The sequence below is a fragment of the Bidens hawaiensis genome, unplaced genomic scaffold (assembly GCF_021521415.1).
Source record: "Bidens hawaiensis isolate Kalapana, Puna unplaced genomic scaffold, B.hawaiensis_p1.1 tig00009541_1, whole genome shotgun sequence".
NCBI lineage: Eukaryota > Viridiplantae > Streptophyta > Magnoliopsida > Asterales > Asteraceae > Bidens > Bidens hawaiensis.
The window spans coordinates 49,889-63,589 of NW_027491709.1; the positions used below are offsets into that span (position 1 = coordinate 49,889).

At 38.5% G+C, this 13,701-nt stretch overlaps 1 protein-coding gene and 1 pseudogene across 1 annotated transcript; both read right to left on the reverse strand.

Annotated features, from left to right (window-relative positions):
* Positions 1-253: 253 nt before the first annotated feature.
* On the reverse strand, positions 254-1,868 carry LOC143532717 (F-box protein At5g07610-like). Its single transcript, XM_077027689.1, has one exon. The coding sequence runs from the start codon at positions 1,856-1,858 to the stop codon at positions 656-658; it is 1,203 nt and encodes a 400-aa protein (XP_076883804.1). The 5' UTR covers positions 1,859-1,868; the 3' UTR covers positions 254-655.
* An 8,695-nt stretch (positions 1,869-10,563) lies between these two features.
* LOC143532732 (F-box protein At5g07610-like) lies at positions 10,564-12,220 on the reverse strand (annotated as a pseudogene).
* Between the last annotated feature and the right edge of the window lie 1,481 nt (positions 12,221-13,701).

Consider the following 13,701-nt stretch of genomic DNA (forward strand, 5'->3'; position numbering starts at 1 on the left):
TGATTGGTTTGAAATAAAAAAGTGCATTTGGTTGTATAAGAAAACGATGACTAGATGATCGATTTAAATACTAAATCCCAAGTAAATTACTTTCCAATTCTCGATAAACAGAGCATACATGCATAAACACAAACTAACAGGCGCCAGATACGCGATTATAATTAAGTCAAAATAAAATTTTGCAAGTAAATGAGTTTCCATATCTCAATAACTTATCCTTCCAGTTTGATCCTCAAGTTATGTTCTGGATAAGGTAAGCGGCTTCACAATTCAATGCAGCACAAAAACAAGGACTTGTAATAATCCTTCCAGTGAATCTGAATTAAAGTACAAAAGGTTACAAGTGAGACAATTTGATATAAACTCATCTTCTAAATGACTGTTTGGATCTGTGTTTTGAAATAGGTTAAGCGATATTTATTTAATAATCAAAATCAAGCAATTGAATATGAAGCAGCGGGTGACAGTGTTTGGATGCATTATTTATATTTACGTTGTTTAAATATTATAGCGTTTGGTTATGTATAAATAGTTTGTTGTACAAACCAAAGCAGATTGAAAATAGGTGACACATAAATTGAATAATTTATAGACAACTATTTTTAAACACACTCAAAAACCTTAATAAAAGAAAAATAAAACATAAGTACCTGTCTTAGAAGGATGTTAAGGTTTCAGTGTATCGATGAAAACATGAGATAGCTCCATAAAAGCCGCCACTATATTCAAAATTAGATTGTGAGAAGTTGCTGGGAAGAGTAAATATCTGTTTAAAACTCTTGTCATGAACATTGTATGTTATAATCTTTCCTTGAACTTTCAGCACAGCAAATGTATCTTCTTCCTTATCACCTCTAACCACATCAATGACTTTAAATTGATTGCAACTTACCAAAGAAAACAAAAACGGAAAAGAATCTGAAAGTTCGTCAAGTTGTAGCTCATACTTGACAAACCACCCCGAATGATCACACAACATCTCGTACACATTCAGGCACCGACTATTTTTATGAAGAGCCGTGTGTAATATTAAATGTAGATGACCTCTAGATTCCCCAAGATACATTGTCGATACTAGGGAAGGCATCAAACCCTCTGGCAGAGGTAACGTATGCAACTTTTCATCATCTATTTTAAAGTACAAGAAATCGCGATAAAAGGGAGCCCAATAAACAGCTCCATTCCAGTAAACCCCTTGGCGGAAAACAGGTCCATGCGCGGAAAAGGATTCGATAGAAATCTTCCATTTCTCTGATACAGACGAGTAGATTTGTACCTGATACAACTCTCCACGAGGTTCCAAAGCACGAATACAAACAACTTTGTATTGAGCACAATCTGTTAGATGAAACGCTAAAGCCATAAAACAGATGGTTTTCGGGTCTCCTATAACCGACGGGATGATTGCTAGTTGCTTGGTGGTGGGATTAAATACATAATATTTACGAGAGTCACTGTTCCGCCAATTGCTACAGCAAAGTAGCAAGCCGTTACACGATTGCAAGATTCTAACACCACGACGACGAGGAAAGTAGAAATTAAGAACATGAAACCCAAGGGGACTTTGGTTTTCAACATCAAACGGAACATATATATTGCCAGCAAATATACCAGGGGATTTTGAAAGCTTATCATGCCAGCGGGTGAAATTACTGTTACTCAAAAACAATCGCCACGGTTTAGATACGGATTTGAAACGAAGGATGGAGGTAACAGGGAGCCGGACAATGATTTCGGTTAAAAGATCTTTGTTGGAATCAATCAATGCTCCAGATTGATTATCGGAATCCTCAATAGAAGCCTGCGAGAAGCTGGTTTTTAGGGTTTTGGATCTGGATCTAGATCTGGTGTTCACCATTTTTGTAGTGATTTTGTGTACATAATTAGGGTTTCAAATTCTTTTGTAGTAGGCTATTAAAAACATATTATATTTTATCTTTTGGGCCGGGGCAAAGGTGAAAGGCCTCAAAATTCTTTTGTAGTAGGCTATTAAAAACATAGTATCTCAACAACATTATTAAAAACGAATTTAACTCTAATTATCAAAAGTCAACAAGCATATTAAGAAAACGTATAAAGGAGCTGCTAGCTGTAAGCAAACTCTCTTGCAAATAATAACCAAACATAAAACTTTAAGAGAGTGAATCAAGGCTACCCCAAACCGGCCTTCGGTCTCTTGCAAGAATGAAAACTTGAGAACCAAGCCATTTTCCATGTGCCACAAGAATGAAATCTTCAGATGTTTTATGAATCATGTTTTTGTACTTCACATTCTTTGAAAATTGACCTCATTTTGCCAACTTGAGTTGACATCTTTATTTAATTAAATTTCTCACCACTCCTGCAAAGATACAAGCTTCTTCAAATTGCATTATCGTATTCCGGCAAAATGAGGATGAAATCTGGAACTCGTTATTCATTTACCATATGTTTAATTGTGAGTCTAAATGAAAGAAAGATAAAAACAATAATAATAAATAAATACTGTATGATTAAATAAAGATAAAGATATGTAGTAGCAGTTTCTAAAAATCTGTGTCAATGGTTGTTTCAATACCAAAATTGAGGCCCATAACCGTAATGACAAGCCGTTTTGATGTCTAGCGGCAATGAAGGCATTATTATTCGGTGCCTCCGCAAGCTACCGCAGATTCAAGATTGGTGTAAAACAAGTGATGGCGAAGCTAAAGCAAATCGTTATACTATAACAAAGGTTAATTAGGAAATATAAATTTGAAATAATGCACAATTAGAATATGTACATAATTAATTAACAAGAGTTTATAGATTTGTCAACGTCTTTTAATTAAATATTTCATGGATCATCATTCTCAATTCTCATAATCATTTACTTAAGTTAAAGCATGTAGACTAACTAAATTATTAATTATAGTTTTGCAGGTCCTAAGAACGGATCAAACAACAAATAACTAGAGTTCTTGGATCAATCTGGATTACTTAGCTAGCGGCAATCACTAGTGGTTAACCAAAACCTCGGACCTTGTGGCGTTGGGTTATTACCGGATGTAGAAAGGTTGAGGGGGAGAGAAGAGTGGTAGGTGAAAGGATAAGATATAACTTTTGCAAAGGGTTATTTTGTGCATGAGTATGCTTCACCTTACATAGGTGGGAGCATATCATGCACTCTTTCATTATACACGGCCCAATGGGCTCAACATTACAAGGCCTCGAGCCCAAACTGTAAGGCCAATTTTAGTGATTTTCGATATCAAATTACGAAACCCGTTAAATATATTATTGTTAAGTTAATAATTGAAGTGGCGCGAAATCCGGATACGAGATGAGAGCTTCGGTGCACGAGTTTAGCTTTAACGGGATTAGGCTTCTAGAATGTTTGTATTTGGCTATATATATGACTTTATTTGTCATTAGTGTGTGTTGTATGTTGTAAATCACCAGCCAAGAGAAACTCACATTGGGAGGGTCGGTTCTAGTTTAATATATCCAATATTTTAACTGACAACGAGACCATTCATATTTTATCTTTATGTTTATTATTTATGTTCGGATCGTTTAATTTACCGCACCCGTCTCGACACGTTTATCGAGAGCAAAACCGTTCGGATGGTCGTTTTGGGAGCTACAATTGGTATCAGAGCGGATCGAATCTTATGATTCAACTTTGCTCTTGATATTCAGGTTTTATTTCCGATATTACCCGAACTGAGACCTTAAAACCCATTGAAGTTTTGAAAATAAAGTTTGGAAATAATCGTGCTTGAAGTTTGTCTTTCTAGATCTGGGAGTTTCACGGTTTTAAAGGGTGATGTCTATTTCCGGGTTGGATTTGTTGTTGAGTATTATGATATTTACAATGGTGGTTGTTCAGAAAGGTCTCTGGTGAGATGGTGTATGTCACCGATTCTTGTTATCTGGTGATTCCGGCCATCAAAATGGAACAGAGAATCTAACGGTTTTCCGGCGATGGCAAGAAAGAAAAGGAAGAAGAGAAGTGAAGACAGTGGTGGCCGGTGGCTATGGAGGTGAAGAAGAAATAACATGACAGCGGCTCCGGCGTACGTTGGTTTCCGGCAAGCAGCGCCGGAACCCTAGTTAGTCACCGGATTCGTTTTCTCGGTGACAATAGGGGTCTGCGATGGATGGTAGAAGATGGAGGTGGCCATAAGCCGTGTTTCCCGGCGACTCGTTTTTCCGGCGGCTTTTATTTTTTCCGATCGCGATGGGTCTGCTGGTGATAGGAGTTTTTGGTGTGATATGGAAGGAGATGGCGACGGTTGTTGGCCGTGGTTGGGCCGCGGCTTTCTGGCGCCGTTGGCTAGAAACCGTTTTTTCCGGCAGTGGAGTTTGAAAAGTAGATGGTGGCCGCTATTGATTTGGTTTGATGGACGACAACGACGGCAACAGCTGTCGGTGGTAGCCGGCCGGAGGCCGTTTTTCCGGCAATGTGGCCTAAGGTAGTTTTTCCGGTAGCTGGAATGGCGGTTGATGGCTGCAACTTAAGATTCTTGTTTCATCATGTGTTTGTGTCCTAATATGGATGGAGAAAATAGAAAATGGTCTTGGACTTGGACTTGGAATGCAACTAGGCTTGGGTTTGTTTTGGTTTAAATAAAGTGGATTATGGTTTGGGATGGATTTTTTATCAAATTTGTGAGCCCACTAATTTTATCCATTTTGTCTAAGCTTTTTGAGCCGGTTCAAGCCGAAATAATTTTTTTTGAGGTTGACCAAACTGAAGAAAGTCAAATTTGATCGGTTTTCGTCATTTTTGGACCATGTTCAAAGCATGTTATTTCTATTTTATTTTCGAGGCGTTCGAGAAGTTGAGGAACCTTGAACAAATTGGATACGAATTTGGATTTAACGAAAAAATAACAAGCTTTGTTCATTTGATCATTGTCTCCGGTGGATCATACCTTGAGGGGGTGATTGAAGACGCTTCGGCTTTGTCGGGTTGATTCGTGAAGATGCGAGACATGGTTCAATAAAGTTATTGATATCATAAGTCAAGGGGGGTGATTGTAAGGCCAATTTTAGTGACTTTCGATATCAAATTACGAAACTCGTTAAATATATTATGGTCAAGTTAATAACTGAAGTGGCGCGAAATCCGGATACGAGACGAGAGCTTCGGTGCACGAGTTTAGCTTCAACGGGATTACGCTTCTAGAATGTTTGTATTTGGCTATATATATGACTTTATTTGTCATTTGTGTGTGTTGTATGTTGTAAATCACCACCCAAGGGGACCTCACCTTGGGTGGGTCAGTTCTAGTTTAATATATCCTATCTTTTAACCAACAACGAGATCATTCATACTTTATCTTTATGTTTATTATTTATGTTCGGTCGTTTGATTTACCGCACCCGTCTCGACACGTTTATCGAGAGCAAAACCGTTTGGATGGTCGTTTTGGGACCTACACAAACATACAATAAAGAAACCAACAAGCTAACTAGTATACATCATGAATAGATCAAGTAAATACAAAAGACTAATCTACAAAACGGGCCCTACAATATCCCTCTAGTCGTTAGTATTTAGTCTGTTAGCTCTTGTCTCCCATAGTCAAATCCGTCCTCGCAGTTGAATACGTGATTGTCAACAAGATAGTGTACAAACTTGTTGAACTTTTAAACTATTTCATCGGTCTTGTTGCATTGGACGTCTGCAAATGCACCCAATGGGGAGTTGTATAGCTTCAAAAGATTTTACTTGTTGAGCGTTGCAAGCTCATGTTCATCAAAGAAGCGGAGGTGGTGCATGTCTTCACAGTGGATGAACACTTATGTCAAAATCCCAATGGATGAAGCGCTCGAACAAGTTGGGCAAAATGTTTCACCATGATAGATTACTCTCCCTTCCTTGTAAGTCTTGTATCGCGCCACATCTTCTTTTTATTTCATGTGAGTGGATCATTCTCCATTGGGTTACGGAAGGACTTACCCTTGTTGAACTTGAAGTCAGGGTAATCCTTCTTCCACTGCTAGCTCAGAAACCGGTGAAACCATCCCTTGAGCTCCTTCACTGTCACGTAGTGGCCTATGATTCGTCTGAAATAATTCATGTCAAGTTCGGACGAAGTATGCATAATAGTCAAACGAATATAGGTAAGATCTCTATTGGATCGTCCAATGGCCCATGTTTCACTGCTGGGGTGCCATTTGCAGTAGACGATTGGAGAGTCATCCAGGTGGGGATATATACGGTCTTGAATGCTTGCTCGGTTGTTGATTGAATAGGACTTTTTATTTCGTCGTCTCGGAGCTTGAGATGATTCAGCAGCAGTAGCGTCAGTCTAAGCAAGAGCCACTACAGTCTCATAACGAACCTGAGTGTCTGGGTTCAAAGAGTAGTTGATTCTATCATCTTTTTCTTGTTCCACGGCTTCTTGAACGATAGAGTCGGTACCTAAAATATCATCAACATTAAAAACAGTGGAAATCTCGGCCTCCAGAGCAGCATCCGCATCTCTAACTTTCTGGAAATATCTTTAGACGCAACCCTGGGTGAGTCCTCAGGTTGTTGTTGACTCGCCTTATTTCCACCAGTAGCCCATCACCACCATCATCATCATTTTTACCATCACCGCTACCATTACGCGGCTCATCATAACTGTCATGAGGATCATCACCTTCATCATAACCCTCAACATCATCATCAGAGTCATCATCATTACACACATCATCATCAAACTCGTCACCATCATCTTCTTGAACTACGTTCTCTCCAGCTAGAGAAATCATTTGTATAACTGAAGTAGCTACAACAAGTGCAGATTTCATGGTACTGACCTGACCTGACTTGACTTGACTAGTACTAGCAGCAGTAGTACCAAAAACATTTATGCTCACTATGGTTCCAACAACCGTAATTGGTTCATTACCAACACAGCTACCACTTGCCCCTTCTTCGAGGATCCAAACACAATCCCATTTACATTGCTTTGAGCTCCAACCCTTCTAGCATCAACACAAGGTTAGCAAGAGCATACCATTTCTTGTTGGTTTTCTCAATGCTTTGTTATCCACCATGTACCCATCCTATAAATGTCTCCATAAGACGTTTTCTCAAGTCCTCAACATCATCATCACTCATCAGTTACAGCAAGATAACGATTCACAAGACCTTCGTTGATTAAGTCCTGATCATTGCTGATGCCCTTTTGCTCTTTGATCTCTGCCTCTAACCGCTCAATCATCGATCTGAGCTCCACATTTTCACCGATTAGGGTGCCCACATTCCTTGAAGAAGTGGAATCACCCTCCAACAAACTGACACGTGAACCAAGAACCTCGCATTCAATCAAAGCACGGTTCACACTTGACTCTAGCTCCATCCTAAGATTTTGAGCAAAGTTAGAGGAGGAAGGAAGATCAGTGTTAAGATGTGAAACCCTTGATAGAAGTTCAAAAGAAGTCTTACTTCATCACCGACCAAGCAAACGTGAGAAACTGACCATACCCTTATCTCGATGACTCATTGATAGTATACTACATATGTCACCCAAGCAGCAAAACATGGGCTCTACATCGAGCCAATAGAGATATCATCTACATGCATATCACTAACATGCATACACTCTCTGAGCTCGACATGAACTCCGTCAGAAGAATAGTGGGCCATTATGTGACTAAAAAGGAGATGAGGGGATGGTTCAACTAGTTCATAAGCAAGGGATGGAAAAGGGATTACCCTAACTTCAAGCTCAACAAGGGTAAGGCCTTTCGTCATCCAATAGAAATTAATCCCGCCACTGGCAAGAAGAATAGAATGTGGCGGTACAAGACTCACAAGGATTGGACACTGATTTATCATGGAGAACCTTTCATCCCCAACTTGTTCAAGCGTTTCATTTGTTGGGAATTTGACAGTGATACATGTGAAGTGATTATACAATGTGAAGACATGCACTTCCTTCTTTAACGAACACGAGCTTGTGGCGATCTACAAAGAAGACCTACTGAAATTCTACAACTCACCGCTGGCTACTGTCGATGACGTCCGACACGACAGGAATGATAATCTAGATGAGAAATTCAACAAGTTTGTACGTTACCTTGTTAATAATCAACTATATAACTGCGAAAACGGCTTCAAGTACGAGACAGGCTAAAGAAAGGGGCTAACAGATTAAATACTAAAGACTAGAGGGAGATTGTAGTATCCCGATTTGTATATTAGTCTTTTGTATTTACTCGAAATGTAAGCGTTCATTTTAGTTAGATAGTCGGTTTATTTTCTTTGTATGTTTAGGCTATAGGCCATGAAAACAAGCCCATTTGGGCCCAAGTAATTATGAAACTTGCATGAGATACTTCAACCTATATAGGGTGAAGTATCCTCATGCAAAACTAACATTTTGCAAATAATCTAAACCTTATCCTTATCTACCAACACTCCTCTCACACTCTCTTTCTTTCCTCTTCGGCCAATAAACAAACCAAACAAGAATCGATCTCGGTTCCTCACTAGTGATTTTTGCTAGCTAGTGTTGAGATTAATCCAGGTATACTAGTCGTTGTGTTGTTTGATCCGTATAGGACCTACAGTAAATGATTGTAAGAGAATTGAGTAGAAAACAAGAAAACCGTGTAGAGCTAAATATAATATGCTTATGTATTAGATTTCTTTTAATCATTGTATGGCCCAATGTCATTTTGGTTCATCTAATAAAAACCTAGGACCATGGGTTCTGGGACACTTGGACACCATAGTTCTTTTGGCACTTTCTCTCTTTAACCTTCGTCTTTTTCTCTCTACGATTTTACATTTAACACGATCCAAGATCCTAGTGATTATAGTGATTTACGCTCACTATATCACGAATTAATCTGAAACATTGTTGGAAGATCCATAGGAAATCTCCAAGAATTTCAGTTTCACGAAACCGAATCAGTAAACTTAACATGTATGATTATGTGTTGTGACTGGTTGGAACATATTCTCCATGTTGAAGCTACATCAGTTTCACCCCTACCAATTTGGTTAAATTTAAGGTGACAGCCCCTCATCGGTTGGTACTCGATCCTTAATGGAGATTCGGCTTCCTCCGTGTGCCCATGTTCCCTAAAAGTTACAAATGTATAACAATAAGTTAAATAGTATTCATGTTTAAAGCTCTTAATGACTACTAATAGCTTCTTTTACATACATTAACAGTCTTTATGCTAAATTTGGGATAATTATATATTTGATTAAAAATAACAAAATTATATAATTAATAAACAAGCAAAATAAAATAACCTGTCCTTCACTCCTTTGCCTCAAAGATCGAGAACGCAAATGAAAATGAAATCAAATGTTTTTGCAGTCTGTTTCTTTCATTTTAGTTCCCCCCCCCCCCCCCCCCCTCAATATTCAATTAACTCTTTGATATTACTTTAACATAATTGAAGTACTGGATTGTATGATTCATTTTATTAAACGCCGGGCATAGACTTCTCAAACAAGCAGGTTTGTTAATAAATTCACAGCAGTTGTCTGTTGATTTTTTAGATAAACTTTTTGTTTTTGTCCAACAAGTTCAAACACTGGCCAGTTAACTTGATATATCACTTTCAATTCAAGTACCCAAGTTGTAGTAGTGTGGATTGAAGAAGATTTTTAACGGTACTAGTACATACTAAACTTAATGAATAATTCTTCCATTGGTTACAAGGCCGTTAAGGCCCCCTAATCATGTGCAGTCTATTTACAAGAGAAGTGAACTAGAAAACAGTAGTTAAGATTTGCATGTATGCATCTAGATTAAGGTGCAGTTACTGATTCATTAGGGCTGCCGACATGAGAATAGAAAACAACAGTTTGATGACAAGGGAAGTGAGCTTGTGAACACTAGTTAAGATTCCCGTTATGTGTGCGGCTCGATTTAGTGCAGTTACTGATTCATTAGGGCTGCAAACCAACATGGGAATAGAAAACAGAAGTTCGAAACTGCAGATAATTGCTTTGATTGGTTTGAAATAAAAAAAGTGCATTTGGTTGTATAAGAAAACACCGACTAGATGACCGATTTAAATAATAAATCCCAAGTAAATTACTTTCCAATTCTCAATAAACAGAGCATGCATGCATAAGCACAAACTAACAGGCGCCAGATACGCGATTCTAATTAAGTCAAAATAAAGTTTTGCAAGTAAATGACTTTCCATGTCTCAATAACTTATCCTTCCAGTTTGATCCTCAATTTATGTTCTGGATAAGGTAAGCGGCTTCACAGTTCAATGCAGCAAGAAAACAAGGACATGTAGTAATCCTTCCAGTGTATTCTGAATTAAAGTACAAAAGGTTACAAGTGAGACAATTTGATATAAACTCATCTTCTCAAGGATTGTTTGGATGTGTGTTTTGAAATAGGTTAAGCAATTGAATATGAAGCAGCGGGTGGCAGTAGTTGGATGTATTATTTATATTTACGTACGTTGTTTAAATATTATAGCGTTGTATAAACAGTTTGCTGTACAAACAAAAGCAGATTGATAATAGGTGACACATAAATTGAATAATTTATAGACTACTATTTTTAAGCACAAACTCAAGGACCTTAATAACAGAAAAATAAAACAAACCTAACTGTCTTAGAAGGATGTTAAGGTTTCGGTGTATCGATGAAAACATGGGGGAGCTCCATAAAAGCAGCCACTATAACTAAAAGATTCAAAGAAGTTGCTGGGAAGAATATATATCTGTTTAGAACTCTTGTCATGAACATTGTATGTTATAATATTTCCTCGAACTTTCAGCACAACAAATGTATCTTCTTCCTTATCACCTCTAACCACATCAATGACTTTAAAACCTTTCCAACTTAGCAAAGAAAACATAAACGGAAAAGCACCCGGAAGTTTATCAAGTTGTAGCTCATGCTTGACAAACCACCCCGAATGATCACACAACATCTCGTACACATTCAGGCACTGACTATTTTCTTGACGATTCGTGTGTAATATTAAATGTAGATGACCTCTAGATTCCCCAAGATACATTGCCGATACATGAGAAGACATCAAACCCTCCGGCAAAGGTAGCGTATGCAACTTTTCATCATCTATTGTAAAGTACAAGAAATCGCGATAAAAGGGAGCCCAATAAACAGCTCCATTCCAGTAAACCCCTTGGCAGAAGATGGGATGGCGCACGGCAAATTCCATTTTGATAGAAATCTTCCATTTCTCTGATAGGGACGAGTAGATTTGAATCTGATAAAACTCTCCACGAGGTCCTAAAGCACGAATACAAACAACTTTGTATTGAGCACAATCTGTTGGATGAAACACTAGAGCCATAAAACAGATGGTTTCCGGGTCTCCTATAACCGACGGGATGATTGCAAGTTGCTTGGTGGTGGGATTAAATACATAAAATTTGCAAAGTAGCAACCCATTACACGAATGCAAGATTCTAACACCACGACGACGAGGTAAGTAGAAACTAATAACATGAAACCCAAGAGGGCTTTGGTTTTCAACATCAAACGGAACATATATATATTGCAAGCAAAAATACCAGGGGATTTTGAAAGCTTATCATGCCATCGGGTAAAATTACTGTTACTCAAAAACAATCGCCATGGTTTAGATACGGATTTGAAACGAAGGATGGAGGTAACAGGAGCCGGGCAAGGATGTCGGATAAAAGATCTTCGTTGGAATCAATCAATGCTCCAGATTGATTATCGGAATCCTCAATAGAAGCCTTCGAGAAACTGGTTTTAAGGGTTTTGGATCTGGATCTGGTGTTCACCATTTTTGGAGTGATTTTGAGAGTGTTGTACTATTTTTGGAGTGATTTTGTGTACACAATTAGGGTTCCTCCAATCTCATAAACGATTATATTTTATCTTTTGGTCCGGGGCAAAGGTGAAGGGCCTCAAAATTCTTTTGTCAAACACAAATTTAACTCTAATTATCTGAAGTCTAAAAATCATATAAGAAAACGCATAAAGGAGCTGCTAGCTGTAAGCAAACCCTAAACACTAATATTACCTAGGAATCCAACATCCAAGCAACCCCCCAAACCTTTAGATGAGTGAATCAAGGCTATCCCAAACCTTTAGATGAGGCCCATAACCGTAATGACTAGGCGTTTTGATGTCTAGCGGCAATGAAGGCATTATTATTGTGGTGCCTCCGCTAGCTACCGTAGATTCAAGATTAGTATGAAACAAGTGGTGGTGAAGCTAGAAAAAATCGTTGTACTTTAACAACGGTTAATTAGGAAATATAAATTTGAAATAATGCACGATTAGAATATGTACATATTTAATTAACAAGAGTTTATAGATTTTTCAATATCTTTTAATTAAATATATCATGGATCATCATTCTCAATTCTCATAATCATTTACTTAAGTTAAAACATGTAGACTAAGGTGCTGTTTGTTTTTGAAGACAAAAACTGTGCAATCTGATTTCATCTGATTTTATGTCTGTAACTGAAGATGTAGTCTGAAGGTCTACAATCTGAAAATATAATACTATTTGTTTTATAAGGTGGATATCGCTGCATAAGCTGAAAATTAGTTACTTATCATATATATCACAATAGATAAAAGTCATTTAACGTTTGTAGACTTCTAAAATAATTGTTGGTGGTGTACGGACTATGGAAGTGGGTGGTTGTTGATGATTTGTGGTAGACGATTGTGGTAAGCGTTGAATAGTGGTGATGGACGGTGGTAGTAGACGGTGATGGTGGCCAATGATGGGTAGTGGTGTTGATGGACGGTGGTGGTGGACAGTGGTTGTGGCCGACAATGGGTGGCGGTGGTGCTGACCGGTGGTGGTGGACGGTGGGTGGTGGTGGTGGTTGCAGAAAGTGGGTGATGGCAGTGGGTTGTGGTCGACGGTGGGTTGTGGTGGTGGTGGTGGTGGCGGTGGCAGAAGGTGGGTGGTGGTGGCGTCGGACGGTGGGTGGTGGTGGTGGCGGTGGACGGTAGGTGGTGGGTGGTGGTGGCGGCGACGGAAGGTGAGTGGTGGTGGTGGACATTGGATGTTGGTAGAATAAAAAGTGTGAAGATGTGTGAAAATGATGGATATTAGCTTATTATTTAAGACCATATAAGCAGTTTTCAGATTTTTTTTAAACAAATTGTCTTCAGGAACTTATGTCTGCGCTCCCGCAGACATAACCCTCCTGCGGACATTTGAAGCAAAAACAAACACAACCTAACTAAATTATTAACAATAGTTTTAAATGTATGACATTACATTTTAAAGAAACAAACGATTCCTTCCAGCTGGTCTTGGTTAGTATATGAGTTTACCAAAAGAACCATAAAGAAAAACCCTTTTTTCATGACGTTAAGGTTTTAGAAAAATGATGGCTTCGATGTAGTCATGTAATGATGAACATCTAGGAATTTTAGAATAATGTTATGGACACTTTTAATGAGACGGAGGGAGTACTTGACAAACCACCCCGAATGATCCCTCAACAACTCAAACACATTCAAGAGTAAAAGATTTTTACACGAGTTGATTTGAATAATATGAAATGAAGATGACCTCTTGATTCCTCAAACTGTGGAAGGCATGAACCCTTCTTAAAAGGGCAACGCTTGCAACGTTAATCGTCTATTTTGAAGTACAAGTGACTGCCGAATGCCCAGTGAAAAGCTCCATTCCAGTAAACCCCATCGCGAAAAGTGCCACTATATATCTGCCGAGAAAAATTCGATAGATGTCTTCCATTTACTTGTTTCAGGCGAGTATGTT

Excerpts from the sequence above, each read along its gene's own strand:
- LOC143532717 (XM_077027689.1), bottom strand. The coding sequence starts at position 1,858 with ATGGTGAACACCAGATCTAGATCCAGATCCAAAACCCTAAAAACCAGC.